Consider the following 15,953-nt stretch of genomic DNA (forward strand, 5'->3'; position numbering starts at 1 on the left):
TATGTACTTATACTACTTAGTAACCTTGTTTTTTATATAATAACTATTAATACTTATTTCTTTTTTACTTAAAAGATATAGACTATTATATATAAAATTTAATAACTTTACTAACTAGCTAATCTAGGGTAATAATATTATACTTATTATTTACTAATTTAGCTACTTATAAATACTTCTATAACTACTAAAGAAGAGTATTACTAAGTAACACCTAATAAATAGTAAATTATACTAAATCTACTAGTAATTTAGTTACCTATTTATTTAGTAACTTTATAAGTTACTTAAATACACTAGAGAAAAATCTCCCTTTTATTAATTAAAGCTATTAATAAGTACTACTACTATTACTAATTATACTCTAAAGCCCTTAGTTACTTTAATTTATACTATATAATAATAATAAGTTTAATTATAAGATCCTTATTAATATAATATATCTTAATAGTAATAAACTAGTACTTTATATAGTTAATATAGTAATAGTGTTTAATATATAAGATTTTATAATCTATTACTATAAAGTATATATAGGAAGTACTATAGATATACTAGATTAATATATATCTTAGTCTACTTAATTAGATAATAATAACACTAGCCTAAATTTTTACTTTAGTAAGTTTAAATATATACCTATAGGTTATCTATTAAAGTAAATAAAGTGCTTATTAAAGCCTATTATAGTATTAGTAAAGTTAAGTACTATTATATACCCTTTACTACACCTATAAGATTATTTATAAAGAAACTAGCACTAAATCTAAAGTTACTCTTTAACTTACTATTAAAGTAATTAATAATACTACTAGCCTAGATAGTCTTATCTTAACTTTTTTATTTTAGTGTATACTTTAAATAACTAATAAGTTACTATCTACTATAACTACTATATAGTATACTAAAGTAATTAAGAAAGTAATAGCTATAGTATACTAAATCTATATAAAGTAATAGCTTTATAAAGCACTAGCTATATATAATAGCCTAGATTTAACTAATACTATTACTTTACCTCTTTAATCCCTTATCTATATATAGTATAAAAAATATAGCTAGTAAGGCCTATTTTACCTTATTACTAATAATAGTACTATTATACTATTAATTTACCTTATAGCTTATATAACTTTAGAATTACTATAGTAAAACCCTACTATATAGAGAAAGATTAACTAGACCTCTTTACACTAAATAAACCTACTAGCTACTTTATATAAGCAGAAGATAATCCTATATACACTATATAAGTATAAAAAGACCTTATAAAGATACTTAACGCTAAAGAAGAAGTATATAATACTATTATTATTAATAATAAACTACTATAATAACGCTATAGTTACCTATAAAAGAACCTAATACCTATATTCTTTATAAAATAACTTTACTATAACTATAGTGTTCTTAACTATAAAAAGAAAGTAACTATATACTTACTATTAAGTATATAAAAAAGAGATTATTACTATACCTAGTAAACCCTTTAAAGAATCTAATAAGGCAAAAGTAAAAGCCCTTATTAACTATAGTATATTTTATATTATTACTTATAATAAGAAATCTTATAGTAATACCTATATATTTAAATTATATATAGTCTATAAAGTAAAGGTAAAAATAAGTAGCCTTATAAGAAATTATAGCTTATTATCTAAGGCTATATAAATAATAGTAAAAAATAATTCTTATATAGTTACTACTATTAGTAAATAGCCTAGTAATTAATACTTACTTTTGCTTCTTTACTATTTAATATAGATTTCTTCTCTAGTTATATAATATTACCTAAGTATATACCTAATTAGTAATACTACTAAATTATATTATTTTATTTACTACCTATATAAATTTACTATCTTTACTAGTAAATATAATAATAATAGTAACTAAGCTATTATATAGTATTATAAAGGTAAAAACCTACTAGTAAGTAACTTATAACTACTATTATAAAGAGAATCTCTAGATAAATTTATTAACCTTTAACCTTTATTTATTAATATTATTACTTAATAATAGTAACTTTAGATTAATTAGTATATAAATAGATAATATAATTAGCCTTATAAATAGTAAATTCTCTACTTATAAAGAGAAGAAGCTTAAGAAGGCTACTTTTATAGTAAAACCTAAGTAGTTACTTATAGCTAATAACTTTATTACCTTTAATAGTAGTATATTATCTATTACTACTAATAGTAAGCTTACTTTTACTAGAAAGGCTAAGGCAAGAAGCTTTAACTTATTAATAAGAAATTACCTACTGCCTAGTAAGATTATATTTAGTAATATACCTATAGTATATATATTACTTCTATCTATTAACCTAAAGCCTACTTTAACTATTTAGTTACTACTTAACACTAATTACCTATAGTAAAAAGATTAAAGCTTTAAACTACTAAATTAAATAGTAAATTAATAACCTTAACTATAGCCTATAATTTTTACTAATTAACCTTATAACTACTAAGCTCTTTATATTTATTAATAGCTTATTTATAAATAACTATAACTTTACCTCTTAACTTAGTTTATTATAGTTTTTATTAATAAATAAATTATTAAGTAACCTACTACTAATAGTAAAAGCTTTAAATTAACTAGTAATATTATTTACTTTAGCTTAATAAAGTACAAGAGAGTTATATATAGTGTACTTACCTCTAAGGTCTATAGGATAGTTACTAGTGCTAATGTTACCTATATAATTAGTACTACTTTTATAATAATTACTAACTACCTTAAGCTACTATAAATACTTATAATACTTTACACTAACTTATACTTACTTTATAAATACCTTATAAAGCTTAGTACTATAAAAGAGAAGTAACTTATAATAAATATTATAACTTTTTACTAGTTATATAAATACTATAAGATTTTTAAAATATAATAGATTTATAGTAGTAATAACCTAGTAGATAAATTTATAAAGTTATTACTAAATAATATATTAGAGAAGCTAGTTAGTAATAGGTAGTTAAAGATATAGATAAATAAATAGGTTTCTTATATATAATAGACTATATAAGTAAAAAGTATTAAATACTTTTTAGCTTTTTGTTTTTATTATGTTTTTTTTAGCTATTCTTTTAGATATAAATAATAAGGGATTTCTAGTACTATAGAAAGTTACTAGTGTTATAATATTAACTATTATAGATAAATATTAGAGTTATTAAGTTAACCTTAATAACTTATTACTAGTAAATCTTTAGATATTTAGCTATAGATTCTCTAAGGATTTATAAGTAATAAGTTAGTTATTTAACTAACTAACCTATAATAATTATTCTTCCTTTCTTTATATATAATAGAGAACTATAGTTACCTTTATTATTTATTAATTACTACTAATATATATAGTTAACTATATTAACCTATCCCTTGGTGTTACTAACACTTATATTCTTTAATTTAAGAGACTACTAGTAAAGTAGTCTTTTTTATACCCTTAAGGTGCCTTAGTATTATTTTACTTTACTATTATTATAGTCTTTTTAGGGGTCTAATTCTACTTATTAGCTATAGCTAAATAAAGAATTCTTTATTTTATATTTTTTTTATTTTTTTTATATATAGTTTATACTTTTATTATATTTATTAACTAGCCTATATTTATGCTTATAGTTATTTAAAGCTATACTGTCTTTTATTAACTTAATAAGCTTCTAAGTAGGCTTTATATAGTACTTTTAGTATACTAATACTTATTATTCTTTTATTTTATATTTCTTATATTACTTAGTGCTTAGGATCTTAGTTATTTACTATTCTTTTTTATTTTTAATAACTAATAAAGGTTATATATTAGTAATATACTACTTTAGTAAAAGGTTATTTACTATATAGTATAATAAGTTAATATAGAAGTAGTTATAAATATTACCTAGTATATTTAACTTTACTACTAAGAGAGTAATAACCTTAGTAACCTAATACTTATAGTATAGCTAGTTAAGTTTCTAATTTAGCTAAAGAGAGTAATAGTTTTATATAAATAACTATACCTTATTACTAATATAAAAGTGCTCTACTATACTTTTTTATTTATTTACTAATTTCTATATAACTTCTTAAGCTACTATAGTAGTAGCCTAGGCTATAGTAGTTATATTAACTATTTACTATACTAATTATTATATAGCTTCTTTATATAAATCTATTACCTTAGGTTTATCTTCTTTAATTATAATAAGATTAATATAGTACTTATACTTTAAAAAAAAAAGGCTTATACTAGTAGCTATAATAATATAATTATTAATTAATAGTTATATTACTAGTAAATACTATACCTAGTCTCTTTAGAGATAACTTATATAAGTATATAGTATTACTTAGACTTCTTAATTAAACCTCTTAGTAGTACTATTACTTTATAAGTAGTAAAAGGTACTAAGTTATTATATTATCCTAGTAAATATATAAAAATAGTACTAAAAGTAGCTTATTTAGTTACTTCTTTAGTTACTTACTATACTCTTAGGTATACTATAAAAGTAAAAATAGTAATTTAAAAAGCACTTTATATAGCTTTTTACTTTTATAGTTACTATAGCTTTAAGGGTTACTAATTTACCTAGTTAGTTAATAATAACCTATATATATTTAGCTTAGTCTAGTTTTAATATAAAAAGGTTAATAATAAAGTCTATTAATAAGTTACTTTAGAGGTACTTTAGTATACTAAGTAGTTATAAAAGGCCCTTTTTTACTTCTTACTATACCTTACTACTACTATATATATTATAGTTATAAATAAAGTAGTATACTACTTATATACACCTTAGCTAATAGAACTAATATAATAATATCTCTAGTATACTATTATACCTTAGGTAGCTAGTTATAGTTAAGTTATAGCTTTATTAGATTAACTAGGTATATAAGCTATTATTAAAGGATTTAGGGTCTTAGCTACCTAGTACTTATAGCCTTCTCCTCTAGGTAAGTTAAGACTTATTATTAAGTATATAGTTTATAACTTAAATATATAGCTATAAGGTAAAAGGTAGTTTATAGGTACTACTAAAGATAGCTTAGTAAACTCTTTAAAATAAAGTATTATTATCTTATATTAAGTCCTATAGTTACTATAGGTTAATATTATTAAAGATAGTTATATATAGTATAAGTAGTATACTTATACTATATACTATAAGTATTATAGTATTAAAGATTATTTAGATAATTTACTTTTACTTTTACTTATTATCTTAACCTTTTAAGGTATTTTATTTATACTATAAAAGTATATCTAAGACTATTACCTTCTTCTTTAGTTAATATATTATTTTAAAGTTATACTCTAAGAGGACTTCTACTTACTAGCTTTAATATTCTATTAGTTTTTACTTCTTTATAAAGTATTCTAAGGACTTATAGTTTATAACTACTATAAATATACTTTTAGTACTCTTAAGCTTGACTTTCTATATATATAGATAGTTAATAATAGCTAGTATTTCTTTATTATAAATTAAGTAGTTATATTTAGTAAAAGTAAGCTTATATAAGTAAAAGGTAATAAGTTAATACTAACTAGTGTTATTTTTTTATATTAGTATACTACTAGTAGTATAACTAAAGTAGTTAGTCTTTATAAATATTAGTACTTATAAATTAAAGTTATATAGTAGTAAAGTATATTAGAAGTACTCCTTAATATTATAGAACACTTTCTTATAATCCTTATTCTAGTAAAAGATTATATTCTTCTTAGTTAGCTTTATAAAGAGGGCTACTATTATAAAGTAATTATTAATAAATATCTAGTAATAGTTAATAAACCCTAGGAAACTTTAGACTTCTTTAACTAATTTAGGTACTAACTATTTACTTATAGTATATACTTTATTTTTATTTATAAATATACCTTAGCCTACTTTAAGTATAAACCTAATATACTTAATCTTCTTAATACTAAATTTACTCTTAGCTATATCTAGGCTAAGCCTTTATATATATAACTTAGTAAAAATATTATATATTTTCTTTTTATAGTCTTTCTTAGTGCTAATTAAGTAAATAAAGATATTATTAAGGTATATAATAATATAGTTATTAAGGAATTTATATAAAGTATTATTAATAAAACACTACTAGCTTATAAGTATATTAGTTAACTTAAAGAAGTAAATAAGCTATTTAAAAAGCCTATAATATATATAAAATATAGTCTTATATTTATTTCTTTTTATTACTTTAATCTTATAAAATACTACTATAATATTTACTTTAGTATACTACTTTACTACTTTTACTTATTAAAAGGTCTTAGTAATTAAAAAAGTAAGTAGTAGTCTTTCTTTATAATAGTATTTAGTATATAGTAGTTATAGTAAAAGCATAGGCTACTACTAAGTTTATATATAAATAGTACTAGTATACCTATAGCTAAGCTACTAGTATATATAAATCCTTTATTAAGAAGGTTTTTTAGTATTCTCTTAAGTATAAGTAGCTTTTTATATAATATACTATAAAGTAGTCTTTAAAGTAATATAGTATTAGGTGTAAGGTTAATATAATAGTCTTAGCCTAGTTAGTACTAAAGAACTATTATTAAGGTACTTAAGTTAAATAGGTTACTATATTTATTATAAACTTATTATAGTAAAGCTATAATTACTATAGCTTATTAGACTACCTTATTTACTTTTAGTATTAGTACCTTTTATATATTAGCTAGACTAATAGCTATTACTTATAAAAAGACCTAGTTATTCTTATTAAGAGGAAAGTAGTACTTTTATTATATATACTCTTTATAAGTAGCTTATTAATAAAGTATAGTAAAAAAAAGTATACTTACTATATATACTACTTAGATTTCTTAAACCTTAGCTAACTTTTTTTAGTCTACTAGTTATAATATAAGGTTAATATAGCTATAGTAAATAGTATATTTAGTTATATTAAATATAACTTTATTATCCTTTATCTAAGGCTTTCTTAAGAAGATATTTTAGCCTAGGTTAAGTATAATATATATATAGATATACTAGTAATAACTACTTAACTTTAACTTAAATACTATTATACCTTTAGTTATTATAGGCTAAGTATTATTTATAAATTCTCTTAAGGAGGTCTTATACTATAAGATATATAGAAAGTGCTTTTAGTATATAAAGTAGCTACTTACTATTATATAAGTATTATAGCTAGTATTAGTAAAGGCTTAAATATAGGAACTTTTATTAATATAGATATCTAGTAGTACTAATAGTCTAATTATTTTTTTATTATATAAAAACTTCTTTTAACCTTTATATTCTTTACTTATTAGCTCTAGGGCCTAATTTTACCTTAGAGTTACTTTTTTTTTAAGTCTTTACTATTAATATCTTTTTTATTATTATTATCTAATAAAAGCTCTTTAATATATATAAAGGCTACTATTTTAGCTATATATACTACTAGTTATATAGTAGTATATTATTTAGTAATATATCCTTTTTTTTAGTAGTAAAAGTATACTTAAGTATCTTTATATATACTACTACACCTTATTAATATCTTACTATTATTCTTATAAAGATAGTTTTTATTACTTAGTTTTTAAATAGACCTTACTATTATAGTATTACTATTAGTGTCCTTATATAAGAAAAGGCACTACTTTTAAAGGGGGTATAAAAGGTCCTTAACTTTCTAGAATACTTTAGTAATTTACTTAACTTACTTATTATAGTTATCTAAAAAAGAAATATTTACTAATATAGTATAAATATATAGTAAGAGTATATTTATAAAAAGTATAATATATATATTATAGTCCTAGGACTACTTACTAGCCTTTACTAATATCCTTTTAAACTTAGGGTAAAAGAATAAAAAGGTTTTATTATCTCTTATATAGATAAAGACTAGTGCACTAGCTATATACTACTTTATATTAAGGTTACTATAGGTATACTCTAGGTACTATAGGAATTATTTAGGGTTATAGTTATATTATTTACTACCTTACTGTTATAGGATAATATAGCTAACCTTTAGATCTACTTTCTTAGCCTTGCTAGTAGATCTATTAGTTAGGCTAATATCCTGCTGATAGCTGGTGCCCCACTAGGCCCTACCTGTCGCTAGTCTATAAGACTAGCTATTACTAGCTATAGCTTTAGCTCTTAGTTAGTTATTAAATCTATTACCTATTTAACTATGTTAAGTAGTAGTATAACTACTAGTTATAATACTATAGGTAATTAACCTTTTACTACTATTAAATTTATAATAAAAGGTAAATATACTAAATTACTATTAAGAGCTATTTAATTAGTTATCTTAAAGGTAACTAAATAAAGGTATTTACTTTACTAGCCTAGCTACTAATATCTACCTACTAGTAGATTTTTTTACTACTACTAGCCTACGCTAGACTAACCTATTTAGCTAGATCTACTACACCTTTAGCTACTACTATTAATAACCTTACTTTTTTTATTCTTCTTTATACTTATTTACCTCTATTACTTTATTTATTTTCTTATTAAGGTTACTACTACTAGAGCTATTATTAATTAAAGCTCTTAAATAATAATAATAATAAAGTTACTAGCTAGAGCCTTACTATAAGTATAGTACTAGATTCCCTTTAAGATCTATGCTTTTTTACTATATATATGCTAATAACTATAGCTAATAATATTACTACTAACTTTACTATTAAGACTTTATATCTTAGAATACCTTTTTCTACTATTTACTAGACTACTAGCCCTTATTACTTTTACCTTTAAAGACCTTATTACCTTTATTAACTTTATTAACTTTACTATTACTACTATTAATAATAACTATCTTATTATTACTATTTATACTTATAAGTAAATAGTCTATATTACTAGTAGTACTAACCCTCTTTACTACTATAAGATTTAACACTACTATTAATACCCTTTACTAAAGGATAATACTAATATAAAACTATAAGGATATACTTTACTACTAATATAAATAGGCAATAGATATATAAAACCCTTAGCTAGTAGTAAGATACTCTAAGCTACTGCTGCTAACACTATTACTAATGTACACCTAACTAGTGTACACCTAGTAGGCCTAATAACCTTATAAGTTATACGCCTAACTATACCTTTAAAAGCTACGTTAACTACACCCTAGATTTAGAAGAGGTTACCTACCTAGAGGTAAACCTATCTATTAGCGCCTTTAAGAACAAGAGGAGGAAATCTAGTCCCTTTAGTAACAAGTCTACTAGCTTTAAAATAGCCTACTGCTACTACTACCTTATAAAGCTATATAGTACTAAGGTTAAGATACCCTAGATAAAGATAATAAAGATAATAATACTACTAGTTATACTATAGAAATAGGTCTCTAGGATAATAATAATAGATCTATTTATATAAGAGATTATTACTATAACTTTAATAAATCTAATAGCTAGCTAGTAGCTAATAGCTAGCTAGTATCTAGCTAACTTACTTATAGTTAACTAGCATCTAGCTAACTTGCCTATAGCTAGCTAGCTTATAGTTAGCTAGTATCCTATAGCTAGCTAGTATATAACTATTAATACTACTAGCCTATATATAACGCTAACTAACCTATATATTAATAACCTATATATACGCCTAGCTAGCTAGCTTATAGTTAACTAGCCTAAAGTCTATATTTATACTTATATATGCTTACCTAGCTAACTTATAGTTAGTTAACCTATAGTTAGCCTATATATATACTTAACTAACTAGTGTACTAACCTAACTACGTAGCTAGTAATAATAACTAGGATTATAGTAGTAATAATAATAATAGTAACACTATTAAAGATAATACTTATAGATATAAGGACTTTAATAACTATAAAGATAGATATAGTAATAATAGATATAGTAATAATAGATATAGTAATAATTATAGTAATAATAATAATTATAATAAAGACTATTAACCTTTAACTATTAACCCTTAGGTATACCCTTTTTATAATAGCTATAATAGCCTTATAGAAGCCTAAGGTATATAGTTAACTGCCCTATTAGCTAGTAATATTAAATAATTACTATATAATAATTATTTCTATTATTAGGGGGGCACTTGTTATAGGACAATATAGCTAACCTTTAGATCTACTTTCTTAGCCTTACTAGTAGATCTATTAGTTAGGCTAATATCTTGCTAATAGCTAGTGCCCTACTAGGCCCTACCTGTTACTAGTCTATAAGACTAGCTATTACTAGCTATAACTCTAGCTCTTAGTTAGTTATTAAATCTATTACCTATTTAACTATATTACTTACTAGTAGAATATAAAGATAATATATTATAGTCTAATCTCTAGGTATATATTAATAAAGTACTATACTTTATAATTATTTATAAAAAAGGTATAATTAAGCTTTATTTTATTATATATTTAGTATAACTATAGAGGAAAATTATAGTATAGGCCTAAGAACTTCTTAGGTAAAAGTAGTAGCTTCTAGGCCTATAATTAAGAGCTAGCTTCTTATATAAGTATAGTAGGTGCCTATATAAATTTAATAGGTGTTTATATAGGCCTAGTGCCTATAGATATAGGTTTAGTGCTCTCTTATGTAGTTACTATACTTTTTTTTACTAGTGTTATAGTACTTTATTTAATAGCTATTATATTAGCTTAGAGGCTTAGGATAGTATTATATATTTTAAGTAAAGCCTTATATATAAAAGCTACTTTCTTTTACACTAAAGTAGATATATTACTAAGCTTACTTATTAGTTAGTTAAAGAGTCTAGATATATAAAAAGTTAGTACTACCTTTTAATAGGTATATAGTAACTTAATATAATTAATCTAGACTAAGGAAAAAAGGCTATTTATAGTAGTATATATCTTATATATATAAGGTTAAATAGGGGCACTAAGCAAGTGTTAACTAAATACACTTACTTTACTAGCCTTATGTATTATAGTAAGTAAAGCCTTACTATACTTACTATAGCTCTAGCCTATAATAGATAATAACAAGAAAGACTATACTTATATATTACTAGTAGTAATAATAATAAAGATACCCTTGTATATAGTAATATAAGAGCTAATAACTAGACCTTTATTTAAAGTAAACTAAGGCTAAGGAGTACTAAAAGAGAAAAATATAACGTTAACACTGTCTTTAATAGCCTAGTCTATAGCTACTAGTATATCTAAGTCCTAGCACCTAGTATTACCTTAATAAACCTTATATATAATAATATATATACCTAAGGCTATACTATATATAGTCTTAGCTACTTATTTAAAAGGCTAATATTTAGTATAATAGCACTAGTAGCTATAGAGGTATAATATATACTACTATACTTATTATTATCTCTTAGTAACTATATAACGTTAGCCTAGCTAAAGTTACTTTTATTCTCTTTAGTAGCCTTAGCTATAAAGCCCTTATAGAAGATCCTTATACTAATAATCTTTTTATTATAGTTACTTACTATAAAGTTTTAGCCTAGTTTATATACACCCTTTTAGTAAGCTAAAATAGGCAGTAACCCTTTATTAAAGAAGCTTATGCTCTTAGGCTAAATACCCCTATTAAGGATATTAATAATAAGATTAGATAGTTAGTTATTAGATAGTTAGTTATTAGATAGTTAGTTATTATATAGTTAGCTATTATATAGTTAGTTATTATATAGTTAGTTATTTTATAGTTAGCTATTATAATATACTTAGAAGTACTTAATATACTATATTTCAAATAATATATAGTTAATTTATTATTATTATTTATATAGTACTTAATAGTTTTAGCTAAATCTTAGTTTTTAAGTATATAAAATTTTAAGTAAAACATATAAATTATACTATACTATAAGTAAATATTAAGTAATATTATATATAATTAATTTACTAATTTTTTAATTATTTTTATTTTTTATTTTATATAGTTATATTATATATAAAATGCAATATAGATATAATATAATATAGAAACAAATACATGTATAGTCTTTCCTATACAATATAATATAAATATATGTATTGTATTTGTATTGTATTTTTGTATTGTATTGTATTTTGTATTTTTTTTCAACTCTCTGATTTTGGTGTAAGTAGGGGTTGCCAAAATGCAGGGGGTGCCAAAAAGTGGGTAGGTTGACTTACGTCTTGTTAGACGTAGTGAGGGGGAGAGAGAGTGTGTGTGTGTCGCTTGGCAATCATCTAGACATATAGATACAACACCTGGACACTGCCTATAACAGGTAGGTAGACTAAATCCCGTCGGAGAATTGATCCAGTCAATGAATACAAACTAGGTGGTTTTGTTCACTTTGCCTAGGCTGCCTCACAACGGCCAGGAAAAAAAACCTCGCCACCAGGTTAGTCCACCATCGAAATCACACACCACAACAAGACTCCAAGCCACGCCGGAACTGCAGCAGACGCAGGTAATTTAACAGACGAGAAAAGTCATTAAGGTGCAGGGCAAGGGTACTATAGAGCAAAATCGCTGTAATTTATCGTCTATTTCCTAAAGTTGTAGCAGATGTGAGGGGGAAGAATAGGTTACTAAGGGTGGCAGTAGGCCGCAGGGCATATATAGGGTTCTAGACTTTTTAGTGGTCACTGTAGTGGCGGGTTAAGGGATTAATAACCGTAAAGTTAGTTTAGGTGGCACTTATGTAATAGTTAGGGTAATCCTGTCTTATACGTATAAATAGTTATCTGTTATCTGTCGTTAAAACTTATATTAATCCTATAACTACTAGTATCTCTTACAGGGGACCCCAGGTAAATATCTGTCCTCTTATAGGTCTAATTTATCTATAAAGTGTATTAAGTGGAGAGATGTTTTACTAACTACTTTCTGTGACTTGGCTGGGGCATTCTGTTACATTTCACAGCCTAATACGGATACTTAACGAATCACAGATCGTTATACAATATTCGCTACAGTCCCTTAAGTTCACTTACGGCCATAAATATACCAGAGTTCACCCTAGGCTATTCCTGATTACTTCTCCATCCTAACTTTCTCTCTGCTTTCTTACCTTTCATTCGACCTTTGTGATATTCCGATTTCCTAAGCAGCAGGGCAACACCATCCATACACGAAAATGCGCTACATAGCCACTACACTCCTTGCTGTTAGCCTTCTTACAGGCAGTGCTTCAACAGGTTCGTTTACTTTATGTTGTTTCTATTTTAAGTCGTTTTCATGTTTATGTTTTCATGAACATAAAACGTTGTCACCAGCTTAACCTGCTAGAAGTCAAGTAGTTTCTAAGGCTAACCTTTGCCTTCCCTTCTAGCGCCACTCCCTCAGGACGAGATTGACCCCTCAAACCTTGGCAACATTCCAAGTGGCGGCCCTATCGTCACCTCCGGCAGCCAGATCCCTCATCGCAAGAGATCACCGCTCAACATCGACCTGCCCCCCTCGCACGAGGCCTCTACTGAGTCCACTCAACATAAGAGATCTCCTCTCAACATTGAGCTACCCCCCTTTGTTCCTGACGTCCCCTCTCACAGGAGATCACCGCTCAACATCGACCTGCCCCCCTTGCACAAGGTCTCTACTGAGTCCACTTAACATAAGAGATCTCCTCTTAACATTGATCTACCCCCCTTTGATCCCTCCGTCACCTCTCACAGGAGATCTCCAGCCCCTCCTAACAGGTCAGATGACCCCTTAGGCGATGGCGGCGAGGTCGGCGTCGGCAACCCCCCTCGCAAGAGATCACCGCTCAACATCGACGTACCCCCCTCGCACGAGGCCTCCACTGAGCCCACTCAACATTAACCGACATCTTCGCTAGGGCCAAGAAATCGCCAGTGGTAGCTATAGTCAATGCGCATCTACGTTGGTACACGAGTTCTAGTGACAACCTGGTGTCCTGGATGAGCTCGTTGCTGTTTGCACTTGTGTACATCTTCTATCTGCGCGCCAGCGCAAGAGACAGATTGGCTTTTGAAAACATTTCTGTGTGCATTGTGGACACTACCTGCTTTCCTCCTGGGGGTTTTCTCCAAGATCTAGACCTCATCTGGGCATATAAATCAAGCAACTCAGAGTTAGCGTTATTTGAGACTCTGCGATTGAAGAAACATTGATCTTTGTCCAGACATTTTTACTTTAGAGAGTATTTGTCACAACGTGCTCTAAAGATTAAGGACAACTGCGAAGTAGTCTTAGCTTAGGCACTCATCGACCAGGGCCTTTATGATCTGCTTCCTAAGCTTGAGATTTTTGCGCACTGGAAACCACAACGAACACTACAATGGGCAAATCTAGTTGTTGAACTTTGTGAGAAGTTTAATGCACAGGTTGTGGATCAACAAGAGGCCAGAAATGATTGACTAAAAGCGGTAATTAGTGTTAGAGAGCTCTTTAGGCATCACTAGAGAATACCTATAGCAATTAGCTTTATTACGCTTATGCCACATAGAAGTGATGTTACTAATATTGTTTCAATTTTTTAAGTCTAATTCCTTTACTGGTATGCTTTTGACACCTGAGAAACATCTAAAGCTGACATATGAAGATGCTAAGAGAAAGAACTGTTTACTACAAAGGACGAAATTTGGGCCATGCGAATTATTGCTAGAGGTACAAGAATGCCGTACTATAATGCGAAGTGTGTATAAGGACTACTTTATACGGATTCTTAGAGGAAAGTTTATATTCTTTACTTTTCTTTTTGTTGATGAAGACGGCAACCTGCTAATAGTGAACTCCGTAGGCCATACTGCGAATGCTGAGAACTCACTTCGCAGTGCTGTTGTCTTTAGAATGAAGGAACATTTAGAAGCACAAGATCTAGCGCCTTCAAATCAAGACTTAACCTTAGTCAACGCTAGGCTTAGTAGTGTTCTTAGGCAATTGAACACAATTATTCATCTTTGTTAATCATTAAGTAAGGACTTGGCGAGAGACAGCAGTTAAGGGATTGACACTTATTGAATTAGTATACGACTTCTATGTGGTTTAGAATATCAAGTGTTTAGATTAATGTATAGGTTCTCTTGGAATGTGGAATCAAATGGTTTTAGGAGCTAGACTACTCCCTTCTTACTGCTCCTTTCCTCAAGGGCTAATTCGTAGTATAGTCACGTGTAAAAAGTTTAGGCTCACTAGGTTTAAGTAGTACACTGTGCGGTGCGCCTAGACTTCTTACATATCACTGTATATTAGTCTATAGTGTATAACAACTTGAAAGATACTGGTTCTTCTTGTTATTATATAACCTTTATGAGTTTTGCTCTAATAATAAGTTATCTGCCTGATACTATATATTACTTAGCGTAAACACTATACTGTATAGAGTCACTGTCAGAAAGCTAGGAATAGCTTCGTCTGGCTAGTACATTGAGCAAAATCGGAGGCAATTAAGCACTTTGTAGACTATATTAGTGAGCGGATAGTGACAGGTTGCTATCCAAGCCGCCTACCGTGTTGGTGATGCACGCCCAGACTGCTCTGTGTTCTGGGTGCCGGCCATGAGAACAGCCTTGTGCGAGAACGCATATTGTGGAATCCATAACAGGGCTTAAGCCTGAGCCTTAACCAGCGACGAAGATAGAAGAAGATTAGTAGTATAAAATGTCTAAGAAGGCTAAGAAGAAGGCCTAGAAAGCAAAGAAGGTCGAAAGTCAGGAGAATGTTTGCTCCTGGAAGGAAACGCATCTTGCAGATGGTGGATAAGAGGATTGTTTCAGCTGCTAACAGTACGTTAGTAGCTTTGTGTTATTCTACCATCAGTAGAAAGAAAATATGTAATTGAGGATATAGGGCAGCGGTTTTCGTAGGACAGACTAGAGAACCAGCTTCTTTCCTTGGCGCCGCGACTTCTACTAGTAGAAGAAAGACGACCACTAAAGGGGGAGTTCACACCTCTTATTGATTTAGTTTTATTAGCCAGTCGTTAACAGAAAACTGCAGAAGCCCGCTTACGGGACTACAAAGAGCCAAGTGTATATG

At 27.0% G+C, this 15,953-nt stretch overlaps 2 protein-coding genes across 2 annotated transcripts; both read left to right on the forward strand.

Moving 5' to 3' along the window:
- Positions 1 to 13,002: 13,002 nt before the first annotated feature.
- LY79DRAFT_158321 (uncharacterized protein) lies at positions 13,003 to 13,642 on the forward strand. Its single transcript, XM_060551120.1, has 2 exons — positions 13,003 to 13,150; positions 13,285 to 13,642. The coding sequence occupies exons 1-2, from the start codon at positions 13,090 to 13,092 to the stop codon at positions 13,563 to 13,565; spliced, it is 342 nt and encodes a 113-aa protein (XP_060407026.1). The 5' UTR covers positions 13,003 to 13,089; the 3' UTR covers positions 13,566 to 13,642.
- Positions 13,643 to 13,777: 135 nt separating this feature from the next.
- On the forward strand, positions 13,778 to 14,322 carry LY79DRAFT_684048 (uncharacterized protein; the record flags this gene model as incomplete). Its single annotated transcript, XM_060564620.1, has 1 exon — positions 13,778 to 14,322. A coding segment is annotated over one exon (309 nt), but the record flags the coding sequence as incomplete, so codon positions are not given.
- Positions 14,323 to 15,953: the final 1,631 nt, after the last annotated feature.

This window comes from Colletotrichum navitas, assembly GCF_030913465.1.
Source record: "Colletotrichum navitas strain CBS 125086 chromosome Unknown LY79scaffold_200, whole genome shotgun sequence".
In the NCBI taxonomy this organism is placed as follows: Eukaryota; Fungi; Ascomycota; class Sordariomycetes; order Glomerellales; family Glomerellaceae; genus Colletotrichum; species Colletotrichum navitas.

Excerpts from the sequence above, each read along its gene's own strand:
- LY79DRAFT_158321 (XM_060551120.1), top strand. The coding sequence starts at position 13,090 with ATGCGCTACATAGCCACTACACTCCTTGCTGTTAGCCTTCTTACAGGC. Across the intron at positions 13,151-13,284 it reads TACAGGCAGTGCTTCAACAG|CGCCACTCCCTCAGGACGAG; the intron begins GTTCGTTTACTT and ends CTTCCCTTCTAG.